The sequence below is a fragment of the Gadus chalcogrammus genome, chromosome 1, assembly GCF_026213295.1.
Source record: "Gadus chalcogrammus isolate NIFS_2021 chromosome 1, NIFS_Gcha_1.0, whole genome shotgun sequence".
Classification (NCBI taxonomy): domain Eukaryota; kingdom Metazoa; phylum Chordata; class Actinopteri; order Gadiformes; family Gadidae; genus Gadus; species Gadus chalcogrammus.
The window spans coordinates 21,445,364-21,456,874 of NC_079412.1; the positions used below are offsets into that span (position 1 = coordinate 21,445,364).

At 45.5% G+C, this 11,511-nt stretch overlaps 1 protein-coding gene across 1 annotated transcript in view; it reads left to right on the forward strand.

Moving 5' to 3' along the window:
• LOC130386670 (peptidase inhibitor 16-like) overlaps window positions 1–8,330 on the forward strand; it is a 10,933-nt gene extending 2,603 nt beyond the window's left edge. Inside the window, exons 2-6 of the mRNA XM_056595692.1 lie at window positions 2,090–2,240; window positions 3,450–3,517; window positions 3,819–3,928; window positions 4,605–4,696; window positions 6,582–8,330. Coding sequence (XP_056451667.1) covers window positions 2,090–2,240; window positions 3,450–3,517; window positions 3,819–3,928; window positions 4,605–4,696; window positions 6,582–7,228 — 1,068 coding nt within the window. The 3' untranslated portion in view covers window positions 7,229–8,330. The remainder of the gene's footprint in view (window positions 1–2,089; window positions 2,241–3,449; window positions 3,518–3,818; window positions 3,929–4,604; window positions 4,697–6,581) is intronic.
• The last annotated feature ends 3,181 nt before the right edge of the window (window positions 8,331–11,511 follow it).

The following is an 11,511-nucleotide window of genomic DNA, read 5'->3' on the forward strand; positions in this document are numbered from 1 at the left end:
AAGGAGAGAGAGAGAGAGAGAGAGACAGAGATAAACAGATACAGGATGGGAGGCGGAGGAGGAGGAGGAGGAGAGAGGAGGAGGAGGAGAAAGAGGAGGAGGAGGAGGAGGAGGAGGAGGAGGAGGAGGAGGAAGAGAGGAGGTCAATGAATGCATGTCTTTCATCGTCACTCACTCTGTCTCCCTGGTGATTGTCAATCCGGGGAGAATCGGCAAGGCAACGTGACAGCCTTAGTGGTACCTGGTCATGTGATCTGGTCATGTGAACTGGTCATGTGATCTGGACATGTGAGGTGGTAAAATCTCATGTTTTTTCTCTGGTGAGAAAAGAATTCTGCTGAACAACATCACAGAGGGAGGGGGCGAGAGAGAGAAAGAGAGGGAGAGAGATACAGGGGGGAGAGAGGGAGAGAGAGAGAAAGAGAGGGAGAGAGAGGGAGGGAGAAAGAGGGAGGGGAGATGGAGAGAGGGAGGAGGAGAGAGAGAGGTAGAGAGAGAGAGGGGGGTGGGAGAGAGGGAGGGAGTGGGAGAGAGGAAGAGGGAAGGGGAGAGAGGTTTGGAATACAAACTGTCCTGTACAAGGGAGAGAGAGAGGGAATACAAAAGGAAGGGAGCATGTGAGAGATTCTGTGTGTGTGTGTGTGTGTGTGTGTGTGTGTGTGTGTGTGTGTGTGTGTGTGTGTGTGTGTGTGTGTGTGTGTGTGTGTGTGTGTGTGTTTGAGTGTCTCCTGTTGGTCAACATGCGGTCAGAGGGACAGAACCCCTAACTCTGTCCAGATGTTAGGGAGAGAGAGAGAGAGAGAGAGAGAGAGAGAGAGAGAGAGAGACAGAGAGACAGAGAGAGTGGAATGTAGAGATACCAGACTATTGTTTGCTCAGAGTCATGGGTAGCTGGACACACACACCCTCACACATGGTTCAATATGAAACACAGAGTCAGGGCTATATGGTATGCTACATGGTATCCTAGCAACCAGGACTTTCAAAATTCCTCCAACATTTCAGAAAAAACCTGAATAAACACATTTGACTTACATAGTGTGTGTGTGTGTGTGTGTGTGTGTGTGTGTGTGTGTGTGTGTGTGTGTGTGTGTGTGTGTGTGTGTGTGTGTGTGTGTGTGTGTGTGTGTGTGTGTGTGTGTGTGTGTGTGACGTGTGTGTGTGTGTGTGTGCGCTCAGGGATCATCTGAACAGGAAATTGATCCCGCTGAAAAGGAAACAGCTCCGTCAGTCTAGCGAGGTCCCACTGGTGCTAGGGTCAAAGGTCACCTCTGGGGTCCAATCAGAGGCTGGTGATATTGTAGGACTGATCTTCATTGTTCTCTTCTGTCTGTTCGTCAATAATCATAACTATAATCAGATTTATATATCTCTCATCAGATCTCTAATCAGATCTAATTATCTATAATCATATCTATAATCAGATCTATAATCAGATTTATAATCAGATCTTTATATCTCTAATTGTTTATAATTAGATTATAGATCTATAAATCTATGATCTTTTCTATAATCCTATCTATAGATCTATAATCAGGTCTATAATCAGATCAATATATATATATATATATCTATAAAGCGACCCATCCTCTCTTACATTGATGTCCTGAATGACACATCAACTCCAAACAGGAGGGAGAGAGAGAAAGGAGGGAGGTAGGGAGGGAGAGAGGTGGAGGGGAGGAGAGAGAGGAGAGAGAGAGGCAAGGAGAGAGGAGAGGAAGCGAGAGAAGGGAGAGAGAGGAGAGGAGGAGAGGGAAAGGGGGAGAGGAGAGGAGGAGAGAGAGATGTATGCTAGCTAAAGTACCACAGGTCAGAGAATGGCGGAGGAGGGATAAGGCTGGGTTCAGGATGAATCATGCAGTTCTTTTGTTCCATGAGTACATCAGTACGCCAACCCTGACGACAGACTGTCAGACTGTGACCAGTATAACCAACCCACCCACCACCCATACATATGCATGTACATACTGGATGTTAACAAACATACATGCTGACGCTGTGATTCTGGTTTTGTGTGTGTGTGTGTGTGTGTGTGTGTGTGTTCGTGTCTGCGCGCGCCTGTGTGTGTGTGTGTGTGTGTGTGTAGAAGTGGGACGCCAGCCTGCAGGGGCTAGCGGGGGGCTACGTGGAGCAGTGCACCTGGCAGCACAACCCCCAACTGACCGACCACGGCGAGAACCTGTATGTCACCGAGGGAGAGCTGGACATCCAGGTGGCCCTGGAGCAGTGGTTTATGGGTAAGCACCGGACGCTCCATGGTTGCTAGGTGACTAGCCTGTTAGCTCGCTGGTTGCTAGGTGACTAGCCTGTTAGCTCGCTGGTTGCTAGGTTAGTTCCCTGGTCGCTAGGTGGTTGCTAGGTGAGTACCATGGCCACTAGGTGGTTGCTGGGTGAGTTCCTTGTTCGCTTGTTGGTTGCTAGGTGAGTACCCTGGTCGCTACGTGGTTGCTATGTGAGTTCCCCGGTCGCTAGCTGGTTGCAAGGTGAGTTCCATGGTTGCTAGATGGATGGTAGGTGAGTTCACTGTTCGCTAGTCGGTTGCTAGGTGAGTACCCTGGTCGCTAGGTGGTTGCTAGGTGAGTTCTCCGGTCGTTAGGTGGTTGCAAGGTGAATTCCCTATTCGCTAGGTGGTTGCTAGGTGAGTACCCTGGTCGCTAGGTGATGGCTGGGTGAGTTCCCTGGTGATAGGTGGTCGCTAGGTGGTTGTTAGGTGAGTACCATGGCCACTAGGTGGTTGCTAGGTGAGTTCCCTGTTTGCTTGTCTGTTGCTAGGTGAGTTATGGGTCCTTTCGGCCATCTTAAAGAAAATGGATAAACCACAGTGTGAGTTTGCTGCCACCTAGCGGCTAACATGCAGCAAGACACACAGCTGCAGTTGCTCCTCTAGTCAAAATCATTTTCTTTTAAATAAAAGGTGTTTTACTGTTGATCTATTGTTAATTTTTTGGGATGTACATTGAAACAACTCATAATCTAATATCACAGAGATTCACATGTTTACATTATTTTTACATTAGGTTGTGGTTATTCTAACTATTTAATTAGATTGAATCTAGAATGCCAGCCGAGGTGAAACTAGTGTAGTTAAGGCTGGCTTAAAGCTGTAGTTAAAGTTAGCTCCATGGCTAGCCCCAGCAGCAGGTAGATGTAGTTAAAGCTAGCTATAAGGCTATGTCCAGCCACAGGTATCTGTAGTTAAAGTTAACTCTAAGGCTACCAACCACAAGTAGCTGAAATGAAGGCTAGCTCTAAGGCTAGCTCCAGCGACAGATAGCTGTAGTTAAAGTTAGATTTAAGGCTAGCTCCAGCCACAGGTAGCTGTGTTTGGAGCTTGTTTGGGCTAGCCCAGCATAAGAGGAAGCAGGTTAGTTTGGTGCCTTTGAAGTCATGCAATGAGTAATTTGGTTCATTCTGGTCTTTCTGATTGTTCATTCTGATTGTTTCAGAACATCTCAACTACAACTATAACAACAACAGCTGCCAAGAGGATAAGATGTGTGGACACTACACACAGGTGAACACTCACCAACAGTGTTTGTTTATATGTAAACCTATATATTTGCATACATATATATATCTTTTATCATTATAGTTATATTTTTTAAGGTATAAATATATGTTTAGGATTTATATGATGTTATAAATATATACATGTATATGCTCCTCTAAATGTCTGTATGTAAATCTGTGTTTGCTTTGTGTGTGTGTGTGTGTGTGTGTGTGTGTGTGTGTGTGTGTGTGTGTGTGTGTGTGTGTGTGTGTGTGTGTGTGTGTGTGTGTGTGTGTGTGTGTGTGTGTGTGTGTGTGTGTACCAGATGGTGTGGGCTGACTCCCACAGGGTGGGCTGTGAGCTCCACTCCTGTGATGTCATGCAGGGTCTGGAGATAGGCCCCTCCCAGTTCCTGGTCTGCAACTACTACCCTGCGTGAGTATGAGTAGTACAGTACTAGTACTACAGTACTACCACTACAGTACTACCTCTACAGCACTACTACTACTACTAGAGTACTACTACAGTACTACAACTACAGTACTACCACTACAGTACTACCTGTACAGTACTACTACAGTACTACCACTACAGTACTACCTGTACAGTTCTACTACAGTACTACCACTACAGTACTACCTATACAGTACTACTGCAGTACTACAACTACAGTACTATTACTACTACAGCACTACTACAGTACTACCACTACAGCACTACTCAAGTACTCCTACCACTACAGCACTACTACTACAGTACTACCACTACTACAGTACTACCACTACAGTACTACCACTACTACTGTACTACTACAGTACTACCACTACAGCACTACTACAGTACTACTACAGTACTACAACTACTACAGTACTACTACATTTCTACCACTACAGTACTTATACTACAGTACTACTACTACCACTGCTGTAATACTAATACAGTACTACTGCTACAATACTATTACTACAGTACTACTACAACAGTATGTGTGTGTGTGTGTGTGTGTGTGTGTGTGTGTGTGTGTGTGTGTGTGTGTGTGTGTGTGTGTGTGTGTGTGTGTGTGTGTGTGTGTGTGTGTGTGTGTGTGCCCGGGTGTACGTGTGTGTATCAGGGGTAACTACGACGACCAGAAGCCCTATGAGGAGGGAGACTGGTGCTCCAGGTGTCCTGGAGTCCTCCAGAAGTGTCGGAACCATATGTGTGGTAAGAACCCAACGCTCTGTAGAACCCAACGCTCTATAGAACCCAACGCTCTATAGAACCCAACGCTCTATAGAACCCAACGCTCTGTAGAACCCAACGCTCTGTAGAACCCATAGAACCCAACGCTCTATAGAACCCATAGAACCCAACGCTCTATAGAACCCAACGCTCTATAGAACCCAACGCTCTGTAGAACCCAACGCTCTATAGAACCCAACGCTCTATAGAACCCAACGCTCTATAGAACTCAACGCTCTGTAGAACCCAACGCTCTGTAGAACCCAACGCTCTGTAGAACCCAACGCTCTATAGAACCCAACGCTCTATAGAACCCAACGCTCTATAGAACCCAACGCTCTATAGAACCCAACGCTCTATAGAACCCAAGGCTCTGTAGAACCCAAGGCTCTGTAGAACCCAAGGCTCTATAACCCAACGCTCTATAGAACCCTACGCTCTATAGAACCCAACGCTCTATAGAACCCAACGCTCTATAGAACCCAACGCTCTGTAGAACCCAACGCTCTATAGAACCCAACGCTCTATAACCCAACGCTCTATAGAACCCAACGCTCTATAGAACCCAACGCTCTGTAGAACCCAACGCTCTATAGAACCCAACGCTCTATAGAACCCAACGCTCTATAGAACCCAACGCTCTATAGAACCCAACGCTCTATAGAACCCATAGAACCCAACGCTCTATAGAACCCAACGCTCTATAGAACCCAACGCTCTATAGAACCCAACGCTCTATAGAACCCAACGCTCTATAGAACCCAACGCTCTATAGAACCCATAGAACCCAACGCTCTATAGAACCCAACGCTCTATAGAACCCAACGCTCTATAGAACCCAACGCTCTATAGAACCCATAGAACCCAACGCTCTATAGAACCCAACGCTCTATAGAACCCAACGCTCTGTAGAACCCAACGCTCTATAGAACCCAACGCTCTATAGAACCCAACGCTCTATAGAACCCATAGAACCCAACGCTCTATAGAACCCAACGCTCTATAGAACCCAACGCTCTATAGAACCCAACGCTCTATAGAACCCAACGCTCTATAGAACCCAACGCTCTATAGAACCCAACGCTCTAAAGAACCCAACGCTCTATAGAACCCAACGCTCTGTAGAACCCAACGCTCTGTAGAACCCAACGCTCTATAGAACCCAACGCTCTGTAGAACCCAACGCTCTGTAGAACCCAACGCTCTATAGAACCCAACGCTCTATAGAACCCAACGCTCTGTAGAACCCAACGCTCTGTAGAACCCAACGCTCTATAGAACCCAACGCTCTGTAGAACCCAACGCTCTATAGAACCCAACGCTCTATAACCCAACGCTCTATAGAACCCAACGCTCTATAGAACCCAACGCTCTGTAGAACCCAACGCTCTATAGAACCCAACGCTCTATAGAACCAAATAATCTATAGAACCCATCGATAGTATATCTCTGTGTAGATATATATGAGTAGACTTTAACTTATCTATCTCTGTATAGAGATATATATGAGTAAACTCTATCTTATCTATCTCTGTATAGAGATATATATGAGTAAACTCTATCTTATCTATCTCTGTATAGATATATATGACTAGACTTGATCTATCTCTGTATAGATATACATATGAGTTATATATATGAGTAGACTATTTATCTCTGTATATATATATATATATATGAGTAGACTATATCTCATCCATCTCTGCATAGATATATATGAGGAGACCATCTATCTCTGTATAGATATATATGAGTAGACAATCTATCTCTGTATAGATATATATGAGTAGACAATCTATCTCTGTATAGATATACTGTATATGAGTAGATAGAGACTGGGTCAGCAACATCTGTCTCCCCACTGCAGTTCCTGATGTGGAGGACGAAGACGAGGACGATGAGGACGATGAAGACCAAACTCCTACCCCCTTTACTACATATCCTGGCGTCGTTTTGGTTACTGAAGCCTCGCCCCCACTGCTATCACAAGACACGCCCCCAACGCCATCGGAAGACACGCCATCGGAAGACAAGCCATCGGACGACACGCCAACGGACGACACGCCAACGGAAGTCACGCCAACGGAAGACACGCCAACGGACGACACGCCAACGGAAGACACGCCAACCGAAGACACGCCCCCAGAGTCCGACTCATCCCCAGAAAACGTGGAGCTGCCTGCTCACCTGGCAGAGGAGGAGACAGTAGAGGAGGTGCCGAAAGAGGAGGAGGAGGAGCAGGAAGACGGGAAACAGAAAGAGGAGGAGCCTAAAGAGGAGGAGCCAAAGGAAGAGGAGCCGAAAGAGGGGGAGACAGTAGAGGAGGCGCAGAAGGAGGTGGAGAAGAATGAGGCTGAGCAGAAGGAGCAGCCTAAACAGACAAAGCTGCTGATAGAGACAAAATGGGAGAAGACTAGAGAGACTCCATCATCAGGAGGTAGAGCTACTTCCTGCTGCCCATATGACAACTTCCTCTTGCTATGTCTTGTCGGGGCGCTAGTATTGAGGCTATGAGGAGAGGAGAGGAGAGGAGAGGAGAGGAGAGGAGAGGGGAGAGGAAAGTAGTTGAATAAATCAGTGTAGTTTAATGAATAATTAAAAAAGACAGGAATAAGAAATGTCTGATGTGTTTTATAACTTTCAATTTCTATACTTTGAGACATTTATTTTTAAAAGTGTTCATATAAAAACGAAAACAGTATGTTCTTAATGTTAAACTGCTGAAGAAGTGTGTGTGAATTGAGCTCTCATCATGATCCCATGGGCCTTGTTTACCAAGCAGCCATCTTGGTAACTCAGTCTCACCAAGCTAGTTTAGAGCCAAGATGGCTTCCATGTCAATCACTCTGCAGTGCAATAGAGACGACAAACCTGCCAGTCTCCTTATACCAGGAGGCAGGAGCTAAACTGGAAGTTAACTAGGAGTTAAACTAGGAGCTAACCTGGAAGTTAACTGGAAGAAAAACTAGTAGATAAACTGGGAGTTAAACTGGAAATTATAGAAAATAAACTGGAAGTTAAACAAGGCGCTAAACTTAGAGTTTAACTTTAGTTAAGGTTATAGATCACATACTAAAATCATATACTAAAAGAGACACACACACATACACACACACACACACACACACACACACACACACACACACACACACACACACACACACACACACACACACACACACACACACACACACACACACACACACACACACACACACACACATATACATATACAAAGACAACCACACACACACACACACACACACACACACACACACACACACACACACACACACACACACACACACACACACACACACACACACACACACACACACACACATTCAATTCAATTAAAATAAATTCAGTCTTTATTTCCTAAAAATGCCATCAAACATTAAGTTAACAACCAGATGGAATTCCGGTAGAAAATGACTTCTAGTATCTAACTTTCTTGTTATTCTGCCTTGATAATGATTGGCTGACTGTTAATCTGTCTTGATAATGATAGGCTGAATGTTCATCTGTCCAACGGTTATTGACTGAATGTTATTCTGTCTTGATAATGATAGGCTGAATGTTAATCTGTTTGATGGTGATTCGCTGAATGTGTGTGTGAATAAAGACCAACCTGTGTCAACAGTCTGATATGTTGGTCTTTGAATTTAATTAGAACGCTACTAATATTTATATAAATATATTATATACATATGTATATATATATATGCCGACAAGTTTATGTAAATCAATTATATATATATATATATATATATATATATATATATATATATATATATATATATATATATAGGCACTATGCATGCATACCTATATATATATATATATATACACACGTGTTTGAAGAATTATGTGTGTATTTATTTAATGAATTAAAGACATTGTATTTTTATTCTCAGTACATTAAGGAGGAGAATATTAAGGTGAAATGAAATGACGTAGAGAGAGAGGGTGATAGCGAGAGGGGTAGAGAGAGGGTGAATAGGTGAGAAAGAGAGAGAGATAAAGGAAAGACATTAACCTGAGCTAATCACGTTTTTGACCCGCCCCTTCGAGCTCAATGATTGGCCGGCTGAGGCAGAGCTGTTGTTGGTGGGGAGGAGAGAGAGAGAGAGAGAGAGAGAGAGAGAGAGAGAGAGAGAGAGAGAGAGAGAGAGAGAGAGAGAGAGAGAGAGGGAGAGTGAAGGGGAGAGAGAGGAGAGGGGAAGAGCGACAGCGAGAGAGAGAGAGAGAGAGAGAGGAGGGTCTGTCGAGGGGATGAATGTGTGGTCGAGACTCTGCTGTGGTCAGAAGATCCGGAGCACACAGAGAGATAGACAGCATGTACACCTTCTCCTCGCACCGCAGCATCATGGGAGATGGAGTCTGCTTGGTGGAAGTGAGCAGGCAGCATGGGCGCTGTAGTTTGTTTTGCAGAGAGCAGACGGAGCTATGTGAAGACAGAAGGAGCTAACCAGCTAACCAGCTAACAACCAACTACCCATCTCTCTGTCTCTGTCTCTGTCTATCCTCTGCTCTCTGCCTCGCCTCCATCCCCAGTGCCCTCTCTCCTCCTCCCTCCTCCTCTCCCCATCTCTAGTTCCCTGTCTCTCTCTCTCTCTCGCTCTCTGTCTCTCTGTCTCTCTCTCTCTCTCTCTCTCTCTCTCTCTCTCTCTCTCTCTCTCTCTCTCTCTCTCTCTCTCCTACTTCTATCTCCCTCTCTCTCTCTCCCGCCCTTCCCTCTCCCTCTCTTCCTCTCTCTCTCTCTGAGGAAGCCATGGGTTGTCCTCTCTCTCGGAAAGAGGTGAGTTTGTCTGCATGTTAAAAGGAGAGAGAGAGAGAGAGAGAGAGAGAGAGAGAGAGAGAGAGAGAGAGAGAGAGAGAGAGAGAGAGAGAGAGGACCAGCAACAAAGATGTGATGTTCTCGAGGACGACCTGCTAACACGCACGCTCACATATAAATATATACAAACAAGCCAACACACACACACACACACACACACACACACACACACACACACACACACACACACACACACACACACACACACACACACACACACACACACACACACACACACACACACACACACACTAACCTAGATACATTCTGCAGCCCTCAGAAACTGTAGAAAGGCTCAGATGACCGGAGGCTATAACTATTAGCACTCTGTGTCTGTGTGTGTGTGTGTGTGTGTGTGTGTGTGTGTGTGTGTGTGTGTGTGTGTGTGTGTGTGTGTGTGTGTGTGTGTGTGTGTGTGTGTGTACGTACGTACGTGCGTACGTGCGTGCGTGTGTGTGTGTGTGTGTGTGTGTGTGTGCACGTGTACGTGTATGTATGTGTGTGTGTGTGTGTGTGTACGTATTTGTGTGTGTGTGTATGTATGTATATGTGTATGTATGTATGTATGTATGTATGTATGTATGTACATATGTATGTATGTATGTATGTATGTATGTATGTATGTATGTATGTATGTATGTATGTATGTATGTATGTATGTATGTATGTATGTATGTGTGTGTGTGTGTGTGTTTGTGTGTGTGTGTGTGTCTGCAGGGACAACCTCCAGCAGACTAACTCGTACTCATACTGACCAAGTACTAACAGTACCACAGTACAGACAGAGTACCACAGTACAGACAGAGTACCACAGTACAGACAGAGTACCACAGTACAGACAGAGTACCATAGTATCAAAGTACTAGCAGAATTTCACAGTACTACCATAGTGCTACAGTACTACCAGAGTACCACAGTACTAAGAGCATCCCAGTACTCCCAGAGCACGTTGGTAGTGAGACACAGAACAAGGTGTGAGGCCACTTGATCTCCCATCAGTACCTTCTACGAGGAAGACGAGGAGCAGAGGAGACAGAAGGGAAGAGAAGGGAATGGAGAGGAAGAGAGACAGTGCCCCGAAAAGAGAGAGACAGTGAAGGGGAGAGAGAAGTGAATGGAGAGGAAGAGAGACAGTGCCCTAGAGAGAGAGAGACAGTGAAGGGGAGAAAGAGAAGAGAGGAAGAGAGATAGTACTCTGAGGAGAGAGAGAGAGACAGTGAAGGGGAGAGAAGGCAAAGAGGAAGAGAGATAGTATTCTGAGGAGAGAGAAAGAGACAGTGAAGGGAGAGAGGAGAGGAAAGGAGAGGGACAGCGATAAAGAGAGTGAGAGACAGTAAAGGGGAGAGAGAGGAGAGAGGAAGAGGGATAGTGCCCTGAAGAGAGAGAGAGAGAGAGAGAGAGAGAGAGAGAGAGAGAGAGAGAGAGAGAGAGAGAGAGAGAGAGAGACACACAATGAAGGGGAGAGAGAGGAGAGGGAAAGAGAGATAGTGCCCCGAAGAGAGAGAGAGAGAGACAGTGAAGGGGAGAGAGAGGAGAGAGGAAGAGAGGTATTGCCCCGAAGAGAAAGAGAGAGAGACAGTGAAGGGGAGAGAGAGGAGAGGGGAAGAGCGACAGCGATAAAGAGAGAGTGAGCGACGTCTAGGAAGATCTGTCTAACTGCGTTACGTCAAAATGGGACCGCACATCTCTGTACTGTTCTGCCTGCATGCATACAGACATACACAAACATACATACACATACATTCATGCAGGGATGCAGGCATGTATGTATGTATATGTGTATTTGTGTGTGTGTGTGTGTGTGTGTGTGTGTGTGTGTGTGTGTGTGTGTGTGTGTGTGTGTGTGTGTGTGTGTGCGTGCGTTAATGTATGTTTGTTTGTGTATGTGTCTGTCTGTGTGTGTGTATGTGTGCATGCGTGCGTGCGTGAGTGAGTGCGTGTGTATGTCTGTGTGGGT